Source organism: Ipomoea nil, unplaced genomic scaffold (assembly GCF_001879475.1).
Source record: "Ipomoea nil cultivar Tokyo-kokei standard unplaced genomic scaffold, Asagao_1.1 scaffold2705, whole genome shotgun sequence".
Taxonomy (NCBI): Eukaryota; Viridiplantae; Streptophyta; class Magnoliopsida; order Solanales; family Convolvulaceae; genus Ipomoea; species Ipomoea nil.
The window spans coordinates 3,159,889-3,172,038 of record NW_017619133.1 but is presented as its reverse complement, the minus strand read 5'-3'; the positions used below and the strand labels follow the sequence as shown (position 1 = coordinate 3,172,038).

The window sequence follows — 12,150 nt, the reverse complement described above, 5'->3', positions numbered from 1 at the left end:
ATTTCACCAAAGAATACAATATATATATATATATATATATAACTGTGATAGGATTCGAACCTAAAACCTTCCTTATGCAAGATAAGTATGATATCAACATTTATAAGAGTTTAAACCCAAGTTGACGTTCAGTAAAGGCAGACAAAGGTATACTCCTCAATACTCAAAAAATGTCTTGTTTAAATATCTTTTTTGGCCAACTGCCAAGCATAAAATTGGATATAGTCCACTGCAGGCTTGCAGCATATTTCAGTAGTCCTGTAAAATGGTTCTCTGCACTACCTGTTAACAAAAAAATTATGGTGACATAAATTTGAAGTTTTTAACAAAAGCTTGGATAGAACTCAGATGACTTCTTGAAGGCCGTCGGATCTTTGATGACCTTAGCAGGCTCCATACTGGCATCACTGTCTTTCCGTTGGGTGTTGCAACCCCAAACACGCACAGAAAGTCTTCTACATTTGGGAAACGGTTGTTTTAAATACGTATGGTACCACTCAATCAAGTCACTTTTGCGAATGCTTTTAAGCTCTTCTGCTTCCTTCTCGGACAAGTCGAACATATACCTAAGAATCAACAGGATTTCAGAGTTTAAACACAGCCTAACAGAACTGTTTCAAGACAGCAAGTCCTAGCAACGACAGATTGTTGTTTGATTATGGAAGTTATCTGTAGTGGAGCTGCTTGTTACGTACCTTTTATCTACGATTTGACCCCATAGACGATTTGTTTCATATGAAAGCGATGGATCTTTCTCAAGAAGCTTTGCTATAAGCCCACTTTTGAAATTTTCAAAAGAGTCGTCATCAAGGTTATCCTACAACAACCAATCATGAAAAACACCAAACGACTATTAGATGGCACCATGCATGCAATAGAGCTCAGCACTAAAAACAAAGCATAGAAATAGACAAATCTTAATGGTAAATTCTCAAAAAGACATGCAGGCAAATGCATGCAAAAACAAATGTACCATATCATGCCAATCAACACAGATTTTTTTTTTTTTTTTTTTTTCTGTCAAATATTTACAATTAAACGTTCAACTTGTTATCTAGTTTACAGTTTACATGCATATCTGGAACAAAGCTCTCATGCAGAAGGCTCTCAACCATATTGCTTCTGCTGATTGTAACACATCTAAAATTACCTAACCATCAAGACATTCTGTGGAATGAATTTCGATCATTGTGACATGTTAACATTCCAACATGTTTCCCCTGAATTTCATAGTCAGAAATGTCTCTCCTTTTAAAAATGGAGCAGCAAACCTTTTCAACCAGTAGAGATGCAAAGATTGGAAAAGCACTAAAACAACTATTTTTATTTTTAAAAAAGGAAGGAAAAGAAACTTGAAACACAAAGAGAGATTTAAATTAAACTGCACGGGCATGGAATAAAAAATAAAATGGTATGGATGATGCATACCAATATCTCTTTTGCATCATTTATGAAGTTATCTATCCTTCCTTGCAAGTATATAGGGTCATACTCAGAAGACTGAACTCGAAAGCAAAAGCCCAATATGCGGTATGTTACCCTCGGGCTACAATCAACAACATACCCAAGTTGCTCCTTTGTCCTATATTAACATGGAAAAGAAAATTCAACAGATTGACAGGGATCATCGCCGTATATCAACAATCAACAAGACATCTTGTGCAATATGCCTAATAAAAGTTGGAATCTTAATCTTATTATACCTTAGCCGATCAAAGAGTGGTTCTTCCACAATTTCATCAAAAAGATCTACCAGTGCTTTTAGTTTGATCAATTCAGAGCCTACTTCAGGTTCAATCTGAAAATAGAGCTATATAGAGAAAAGCATGGAAAATCATCAACTAATTTATCAAACACATCTTTAACTATAAGAAACAACCACATCACTATGTTTTTTTTTTTTTCTTTTTGGGTATTACCTCAACCACTGAGTTTGTATCCAGTTTGTTTTTCACTTGTACATCTCTAACCAGGTCAGCACCAGAAGGAAGACACATAACATACTCTTTATGCCTCATTTCAGCTGGTAGTGGTGGTACAGAGAAATAACTTGTAAATATACTTGATATATTTACAGCTTCTTCTTCCAGCATATTGCCATGGCAAAGACCCTCAATATATAACTGCAGTACAAATCAATAGAAAGTGAGAGTGAATATACATTTAGCCCATGGTGGTAAAAGTAGAACTAAGTAGCACATGGTGTACATGAGCTTAGATGGAGAGCAGAGCAAAACAGGAACCAACAAAGCCCAAACAACAATCTATTATTTATGGAGAAAATTATTAACTTAAAAAGATTCTTATTGCATTTATTAATTTTTATTATTACAAAAATTCATCCTATTTATATGAGTGTGGGTACATGAGACAGCCTGACATACAAGGATTTTAAAGGAACAGGATGACTATTAAAAATAAATCCTGCCCAACAATTCCAGTACTTAAGTTATTAGCTTTTAAAAATCTTATGGATTTTATTAATTCCATCAGTATTATTACTCGGTATTATAAAAATTTACCTGATTTAGATCAATATGGGTAAATGGGACAAGAACGAAATGTAAGGACTTTAAAGGAACAGGTCATTAAAATTCTCCAAGACCAAGTAGGGTAATGCACACATGGATGGCTAATATTAAGTTATTAACCATAGATGGGGATTCCCCTTTAGCATCCTTACTGGCAAAATAACCATACTAGTAATCAATATAAAACAACAAAAGAAAATGCTCTTCAGAAGGTTCAATGACCATAGAGCTGGTCACTTGCTACATGAATTGTTATTGGATGACATATTAATGAATTATTAACTTTCACACCTGGGAAAGAAGATCTGGAAGAAAAGCCTTCAGATCGGCAAGAGATAAGCTATTTAATAAGCATAGCTTCTCCTCCACATCCCAGAAGCTCTTGCACAAAACTTGGAGTCTCAAGTATGATGCATGATTCAAAGGCTTCATGTTGGTATTCTTCAAAGTTCTTTCCATATCTTCCTTGATGACCTATCAAAAGCTCCATCAAAGCAATGGATAAATTACAAAAGGTTACACTGTAAAATTATTTGCACATATATATGAATAATAGTGAAAGATATAAACATAACCAATTGCAAGTAATAGCTTTGAAATATACCAAAAAGCGGTCATCTTTAGGTGAGAAAGACACTGTCACTGCCAAAACTTTTGATAAAAGAACTGGTAGCTTATGATTAAAACCGTACACTTTTAGCTCCAACTTGTCACCATACAAGGAAACAGAAGTTTCTAATTTGGCCACACTAGCCTGCAAAATAGTAATGGGATATTACAGACATTGCAATTTACAAGCAGAAATATATGAACAGATTATAGATTATAGATAGACTTATAAAAAGTAAATGACAGTATAACCCTGCTATTCTTAGTAGACTTCCAAAGCTTTAGATCCATTCAATTAAAAGGAGGAAAAAGTAAATTACCTGATAGACAATCTCATTCAGCTCATCTTTTAGAAGGAGGACAAATAATTCAGTCAGTAGAGCATTTCTCAAATTACTGTATGCCCCTTTAAGGGTAACACGGAAATAAGTATTGGCACGAGGAAGCTTAAAAGTGTTATCCAGTTTGTACCAAAACTTCATCAAGGGTTCATCAAGAATGCATTTTGGAGCGTTCCCTCCATCACAAGATATTGTGTCAGCACGGATTGAAAAATCTGATGGAATAAAATCATTCTTTGCAGGTAAATGTAGTGACACATCAATCTCTGGAGGATCCTTCCACAATTCCAACAGAGATGAGGGTATATATTCTTCAACATATTGAGATCCAAACCATGGTTCACATTGAACATCTGAAAAAAGGAGTCACATAACAGAAAAAAAAAAAAAAAAAAAAAAAAAGATTATTTGGAATTTCAATAAATTAATACTTCTTAACATGCATGCATTGCACTGTAGACTATATGTATAACATGGTGTAGACAATTTACATTAATTACGATATGCAGTGAAGAGAAGCAAACATTTACTATCATAATCCAGTGAAGAATGAGGCAAACTGAGAAATCACTTGAAAACCAAACGTCCAAAGCACCCAAAAAATAGACTAGGCAATACATATCATAAGAACCTAATTAATCAATTATAGCAAATTGAATAAAGGGTCATTGTTGGCACTAAATTAAAACACCCATTTTAAGACTTTCCACTAGTTTTTGTTTCATTTTTCAGTTAGGATACGAGCTTCAGGCTGTTAACTGAATAGCTTCGAACAAGAGAATAAATATTAAACTGAAATTCTTAATTGGCATCAATAGAGATCTTCACAAAGACTTACCGCTAGAATTATTTAATGACTTCGTTACTACGTCAACTCTCATATTGTCTGCCCTGAAGAAACCCAAAATGTCCTTTATCAACTGCTCATCCCAAATCTCATATGCATAGTCACCATAGACAACGTCTTCAGGAGGATAAACAAGCAAATTCTCTGCAATAACAAAATCTCATCACAATTTAAGAAATCACAAATCATATTCTTTTGAGGGTCAAAACTCAAAAGAGCCATCAGTTGTTTCTATTGTTTAAAAAGGGAATATGATCTAGGTAGGGAGGACATTCAAAAACTTTCCTCTGACTCCTAAGGTGGGTTTTATGCCCCTATGGAGCCAATCTCTTTCCCTTCAAAGTTGTTAGGGGCAATGACAAAAGACTAATGATGTAGAGGTTACATAAATCTAAGCACAATCCAGGCAATTAGTTCTAAAGGAACAACATATGTTAAGAAATTGAACACAAATCAAAAGTTGGAGCAAGTTTTGCAGCATAAGTAGATAACCTGCAAGTTCTGCAGCATATTCATCTTGAGGCTCTTCCTCTATAAATCTGAATTCCATGAACCCAATATCTTGGAGTTCCTTAAATATCCACTCCTGTGGAGAAACTTCCCGCAATAACTTGAGGTATTGATAGACAAAACCAATGATCTCAAATATCTGCAGAACCAGATGAAATGCTTAATCCACCAGGAAAAAATAGAAAATGAATAAGAAATAATAGGCACATATATAAAAGGAACTGAATTTTATGGGATAAAGCAATTTGATGTAAATGTAAATGAATTGCCGACAACAATCATGCAAAACAAATAAATAAATGTTTGCTTGCATCCTAAGTCAATATGTTCAGTGTGCAAGCCATACTATCTGGAAATAGAGAGCTGAAGAACCAAACAAGTAATGGAGAAGAACTCAACCTTTTTCAAGCCAGAGTCTGTTAGGTGTATTGACATGCCAAAGATATAAGCTATTGAGGACCGATGCATTCCTTCATCTCCAACACCAGCAGATATGGAGGTAACCCAGCCTTTGGTTTTTAAGAAGAAAAGCAAACTCCCTTTGCCCTCTGGAAAATATGTTATCCATGTTTAGGTATTTAAATCCATAACAAATGCCATCTAACACTTAAACTTGCATTAAAAATAATAATTAAAAAAGATAATCACTACTATACGTTAATGAGTGCGGATATAATTACATTCCAACCACACAACATAAAATAAAATAGAAATATAACCAACTGAAAATATCATAGCCATTACCAAGTCCAGAAGGCCTTACCATGCCCAAGTAGATGTGCCAAATAGTCTTCAGCTTTCCTCAAATAATCCTTCCGAAGAGAAGGCAATGTCCACGATAATTCTAGGATATGAACATCTTTAACTGCCTCTAACCAATAAAGCTTGCCAGCTTTCCAGATAGGAGTTTCCAGTCTGGAACTGGATTTTACCATATCACCTTTCTTGACAGTGCTAAATAATTCAAGAACCCAACTCTCAAGGACATCTAGAGTCTCTGTAGCATTAAAACTACCATAATGAGCATAGATGTAGGAATGTGTTACCAAACACTTCAGAACCCAGCTAAACCTCAAGTAAGAAAAATTTGATATGCAACACATTAAGCATAACATGAGACATTTGTATGAATACATGCCAACTGATTAGTGATTACAATATAAGCAAGGATGCAGTCAGCTAAACTAGTGCGCATGTGGAGAGGGGATAAGCACATCAACCATTCAAAAAAAAAAAAAAAAAACACACACACACACACATACACCCAGTGAATAAAACATCTGACAATTTAAGCCAACTATCATCTGAAAATAACTTCTAGTTTCAAGTGCATTATCATGCTCAATAAAAGCTCTGATAAATGTTTAATAGATGTTTAGTTTTAAGAAAACATTACCTCCCCCTATGATAACTAGTTTCATCTTTCTGCCATAGTAATTATCATGATATAATTTGAAAATCTGCTCCCTTAAGTTGACTCCCCTCTCTGTGGCATCAGAAAGGCTCTTCTTATTCCCTTCATTCAAGTAAGGGAGATATATGTCAACAAACAATCCGGGAGACCAAAGTCACCAAACATCACAAGGAAAAGAAAAGGCCCTGATTTTGAGAATTTACCCCAAAAAAATCGGTTAAAAGGATGACCCGGAGCAGATGTATGGCACTGCAATTGCTGTAGGCGGCATGAATCATTTTGCAACACCTGATTAAATTCTGTTACCCAGGCATGATATAACAAGTACACCAGTAATCAGTAGGAAAAAGCCACCAGCAGATGAAAATCAATGGAAAAGAAAGAAACAAAGAAAAAGCATTACTATCAAAACTGAAACAAGATTAACAAACCTGAATCAACAGCAAGTACCTCACGCTCCATGGCTTCGGCCTTGACTAAAGGTGAAACAAAAAACTGAGAGAACCTGATTAGAAACTATACCAGTGTTAGTTATCTGCCCTATCCAAGTCAGACCAACACAACATTTTTTGCATAACAGATGTGTACCTCTTTAAGGCACCATAAAGAAACTCTCTTTTAACCTCAAAATGGTAGCAAGTATGCTCTGTCTCCGTATATGCATTAGAGGAGCCCCCATGCTTGGACAAGTAACTGTCATACTAGTTAAGAAAGAGTCAACTAGGGAGTGGAATTGACTACAATGGCACAGTAGCATCTTCAGAATTATGGAAGTATAAGTTTTATGAAGCATCATGGTATGGGAAATTTTGCAAATGTGAAATGTCATCCCAGTATAAGCACTTAGTTAGGAAAGAGAAAAAAATAAAATTATCATTGCTATTCAAGAAGCAAAAAAATTTAAACATAAACACACCTCATTCTCATCTGGGAATTCAGTACTCCCCATAAATAGCATGTGCTCTACAAAGGGGAAAAATCATAAGAATTTTTAGAACTTTTTGGACTTTCAGGAGTACATTACCAAATGCACTCTAATGAACAAACAAAACAGACTTCTTGTATCCAGTGAAATAGCAGACATAAATATGTAGGTGACTTCAGAGTAAAAATGGTCGGTCAGCAATACCAAGGAAATGCGCAAGACCCTGTGCCTCATACGGATCCAAGAAGCTGCCCATTCCTACACACATAGCAGCGGCTGCCTGCAAAATCCAATAAAATACTCCACAGATAAACCACAGCCCTCATCCCACAAAGCAATAAACTCAATGTTAAGATTCACCATCCCCAAAACCACTTTCTGTGCACGAGTAACATCGACTACATTCTCATTTTGAGTATATAATTGAGCAGCAATGGAGAATGACCTTCTTATGAGAGGAGTCCTTCTTATCTTCATTCCCTTCTTCACCTTCCGATTCATCTTCATCTCCTTCATCGTCCCCCTCTTCGTCTTCATCTTCATCTTCGTCCTCATAGTCAGATTCTTCTTCTTCTTCTTCTTCATCTTCAGTTCCTTGGGAGTTTCCAGAAGCTTTTACTGGTCCTGGGGCATAAATTTCAGGATCGTGAACAAGCAGAGCACAGAGACCATTGTGAAGCTCAATGTATCTGTACAATCGCTGGTCGTTTGGGGACTTCTTGACGGTGTCATCAGACGAGAAAGTGACGTCCCCAACCGCCATTACAAGCAAATTGAATAGAGGAGAGCGCGAGCGAGATTTACACGGGCGCTTTCCTCAAACTCCCTTCAATCTCTGGTGATCCTGATTGCTGCTGGGAAGATATTTATATGGGGAGGTGAAGTGAAGTAGTGGACTCCTTTAGGCTTTAGGGCGGGCTGCTTCTGCTTTTTGTTGTGCGCTAATTTTACCGTCTTCTGCTGTTTTAGTGCGGGCCGGTTCGGATAATTTTACTAGTCCACTCCCACTTCCTCCCAACTTATCAAAGAATTGATCAAATTCACGATTTGATTCGACTCCTCATTTATGCTCTTGATTTTTCTCTGCAATAATTTGGAGTTGTTGGCGTCTAATCGACTCACGCACAGCTGGATCTTCTATCAAATTTAAATTCATCATTAAGATTTTGTAATCTTCTTTTCGTTTTGCTAATGCCATTTTTTCTTTTCCCAATTTTTGTTTGTTCGCTACATTTTGAGCTGTAAGCAAATCAAGCTCATATTGTTTTTGGAGTAGTCATGATTGTTTTCAAACATTCCTTTGAATTGTGCAGTTTGTTGTTCTATTGCGACAATAAATTGATTGCGCTCATCCAAGAGTTTATGCTTCATCTTTTCCTTCTTCCTTCCAGTAGGACGTTCACCTACATTGTTCATTTCATTACAATGTTCATCAGTTTCAAAATCATCATTCAAATCAACAGCAAATGAGGAAGAGCCTATTGACTTCTCGGTTCCGAAAGATTGTGATTGTGACCCTTCGGAAGTTCTTTTTCGACCTCCAACATTTAGCAAGCTCCTAGTTCTGCAAAATTTTTGCATGCCTTTGACAATCGGCCATACATGATCAAACTTAAATCCGCCTTTGAATTTGGGATCTTGCTTTACTAACTCCTTTGCTCTATCAAGCTGTTATAAATAAAATATAATTCTAATTAAACAATGCAATTAAAACAAAAAATAAGAGAAAACTAAATAACACAAATTTACAAGATACTCACAATATCTTGTTCAGATGCACCACTTTGGTTCATGTTCTCTATTTGTTGAATGCACCCTCTTAGTTTGCTAACCGCTGTTGATATATTTGCCCAACGACTATGCAACGATCTTGAAGTTCGATCGGTACAAATGTGTGCCGGTAGCATTTGTTTATATTCTTGTGCAATGTGTTCCCATAAATCTGGTGCAGAGCGATCATATTTTCAGGATCTTGGGCAATATCCATAAATATAGTACAAAGGAGTTTATCTTCTTCATTAGAGTATGAGGAAGTTCGGATTGAACGTGATGAATTTGACATATTTCAATGACTGTTAAACTAGAAAGAGATATTGATATTCAAAAGATAGGTGGTATTACTTCTAAAATCAAATTGTAGTATTTATAGAGATACAAGCATACTAATGAACGGATGTGATCTTCGCGATCAATCTAACGGTTCTAAACAATCTAACGGTTCCAAAAAGAAGTTATTTGCGATGATGCAGGAAGCGTGTAGAAAAGACGTAGAACGTGCATTTGGAGTTCTCCAATCACGATTTGCAATAGTCAAGGGATCGGCACGTTTTTGGGATAAATGTGTATTGCATGATATAATGTCATCTTGCATTATAATGCACAATATGATCATTGAGGACGAACGTGATGAGCAAGCAGATATACAAGGTTGGAAGGAAGCACCGACTCCTGAAGTTGATATAGCTAGAGATGAGAATATTATATTTCAAGAATTTCTTGCTCGGCATAGACAAATTAAAGATAAAGAAGCTCATTATGCACTCCGTAATGCATTGATTGAGCATTTGTGGGAACGATTTAATAATTCCAATAATTAAATGTATTAGATGTTGAATGTTGTATTATTATTGTGGAATAAATTAAATTTTCAAAAATATTGTTAAATTCGATTTTTTAAAATAATGTTATAAAAAATTAATGTTAATAAAAATTATTATTTACATTACAAATTATATTTTATATTAAACTAATTAAGTTCGAATTAAATTATATTAAACTAACTATATTCGAACTAATAATTGAAAAATAAAATTATTTTAGTGTAAAAGTTTATGGTGTAAATGGGTTGGAGATGAATAAAATTTAGTGTGAGAATATGCTGAGAATATTCCTTCTGATGTGACATTTGCTGAAAAAATTTGGTGTTTTGGAGATGGAGGGGTTGGAGATGCTCTAATAAAAGTTGGACATTTATATCGTGCACGGGGACGCACGAGTGCGCATTGCATTATGCACCTTAGTGCAAAACAACATCGTTTTGAAAATTTTTTTTCTTAAGAATTTCGCTTCCCTGTACGGATTATTAATTTTCTTTAAAAAAAAATCTCATGTTTCAAAAATGTATATAATTGTATATTAAAATGTATATAATTGTATACTAGAATGCACATAATTGTATAACAAAATACACATACATTTTTTGAAAAGATAATACACATAATCTAACACAATATATAATACACATAAACTTTTAACATAATACACATAAACTCTTAACATAATACATATAAATTCCTTGTTTCGGATGTACATAATCAGTGTTGCAAAAATCGCGCCTAGGCGCCGATTAATCGGCACCTAGACGCTAGGCGGCCGGCCTCCTAGGCGCTCTAAGCTCCCTAGGCGGTCCCCAGGCGCCTAGAGGGCGCCTAGAAATTTTTTCAACATTGTACATAATTGTATAAAAAAAAAATGTGCATAATTGTATTAAAAATGTACATAATTATATAAACAAATGTACATAATTGTATACCATAATGTACATAATCGCGTCACCTTCCTACACAACTTAACAAAATGACGTCATTTTGGGAGGCGCGAGGCGCACAGTGCTGTGTGCGCTGTGATGCAGGGTATAATGATTGAATAAAAGTTAGGAAAATGCTTATTATCATTCCTAATTACTGAATTTTCTTCTTAGATTTCCCTTCAGTTTTTCATTTATATGAGTACCATGAATTATAGACTAATTCATCACTCATTAAAAAGAAAAATAGCAATCAATTAACTAATAACACATCATAAGAGATGAATTGAAAAGGAAAAAATAAAAGAGGTATTTTGCATTACTCATGACAATGTTTGGTTAAGGTATTCTTAGATTACCTTAGGTAATCTGAGTCTGATGTTATATTACCTTATATGGTTCAAGTTATGAGATTATCTAATAATGTCATATTACCTCAAAGATGATATGGCGGTAATCGTTATATCGTGGACCAGGATCCACAATACACTGTGGACCCTAGTCTAATAAACATAATTCATATTCATAATGCACAGAATTCATATTCATAATACACGTACACATAAACACGATATAATGAACATGAATTCTGTGTATTACATAGATGAGGACATATAAAGACTTAATATAATACACATAATTCATGTTCATAATACACAAAATTCATGTTCATAATGCATAGACTTCATGTTCATAATGCACAGAATTCATGTTCATTATATCGTGTTTATGTGTATGTGTATTATAAACATGAATTATGTGTATTGTGAAGTCAAAATCTGTGTATTCGACTAGGGTCCACAATGCATTGTGGACCCTGGTCCACGATATAATTTGTCGTATAGATTGTTTAGTTTAGAACTTGAACTGTTGGTTCGAATAATGGAATATTGTAACTTGGGTTTTAGATAGTAACCTTTGTAGCATGTGCGTTTGGGCTTGGTTGGTTGTCCAAGCGTGGCATATCACCCCTTTGTTTCTGTTGTTTATTTGAGCTTCCGATTTTTGAATTCTATCTTTCAAATTAAAATTGTCTTTTATTTTAAGTTTTCCGATTTTGAAAATTGGGGGTGTTACAATTAACCATCATGGTATACCGCACAGAAGTAACACACAACATCAATAAATCAATCCACCTTCGTGCAAAACCAAGTGCTATTAACATACCCTCCAAAAAAACTCCACTCCATTCTATTGTAAGCCTTGGCCATATCAAGCTTTAAAGTGGCCCAACCCATAAAACCGCAATTCTTCTTTCACAAATAATGGCATATCTCTCCCGCTACAATTACATTATTAGTCAAAAGCCTATCAAGAACAAAGGCACTCTGGGATGGAGAAATAACACAGTCCAGAGGCCCCTTTATACACTTTTGCCAACACTTTTGCCAAGACCTTATATGCCACATTGCACAATGCAATCGGGCACAGATCAGAAACTTTCCCA

At 35.1% G+C, this 12,150-nt stretch overlaps 1 protein-coding gene across 2 annotated transcripts; it reads right to left on the bottom strand.

Moving 5' to 3' along the window:
- Nucleotides 1-75: 75 nt before the first annotated feature.
- LOC109156361 (nardilysin-like) lies at nucleotides 76-8,075 on the bottom strand. Of its 2 annotated transcripts, none has more exons than XM_019304191.1 (19): nucleotides 7,623-8,075; nucleotides 7,382-7,457; nucleotides 7,169-7,215; nucleotides 6,841-6,953; nucleotides 6,684-6,757; nucleotides 6,456-6,551; nucleotides 6,235-6,354; nucleotides 5,602-5,835; nucleotides 5,238-5,386; nucleotides 4,821-4,977; nucleotides 4,320-4,472; nucleotides 3,461-3,834; nucleotides 3,136-3,285; nucleotides 2,823-3,005; nucleotides 1,920-2,123; nucleotides 1,704-1,810; nucleotides 1,429-1,582; nucleotides 696-817; nucleotides 76-566 (listed from the first exon to the last, which is right to left on the bottom strand). In XM_019304191.1, exons 1-19 carry the CDS (start codon nucleotides 7,938-7,940, stop codon nucleotides 323-325), a joined length of 3,075 nt encoding a protein of 1,024 aa, XP_019159736.1. In that variant the 5' UTR covers nucleotides 7,941-8,075; the 3' UTR covers nucleotides 76-322. The 2 variants fall into 2 exon arrangements, with proteins under 2 accessions (XP_019159736.1, XP_019159737.1); XM_019304192.1 differs by having other exon boundaries at nucleotides 6,841-6,945; nucleotides 7,623-7,736.
- Between the last annotated feature and the right edge of the window lie 4,075 nt (nucleotides 8,076-12,150).

What these genes read in the sequence shown, in the direction of transcription:
- LOC109156361 (XM_019304191.1), bottom strand. Translation starts at nt 7,940, where the DNA reads ATGGCGGTTGGGGACGTCACTTTCTCGTCTGATGACACCGTCAAGAAG. An exon ending in AATTCCCAGATGAGAATGAG is followed by an intron (nt 6,954 to 7,168) that starts GTGTGTTTATGT and finishes TTTCTTAACTAG; the next exon opens with TATGACAGTTACTTGTCCAA. An exon ending in GGCACATCTACTTGGGCATG is followed by an intron (nt 5,387 to 5,601) that starts GTAAGGCCTTCT and finishes CATATTTTCCAG; the next exon opens with AGGGCAAAGGGAGTTTGCTT.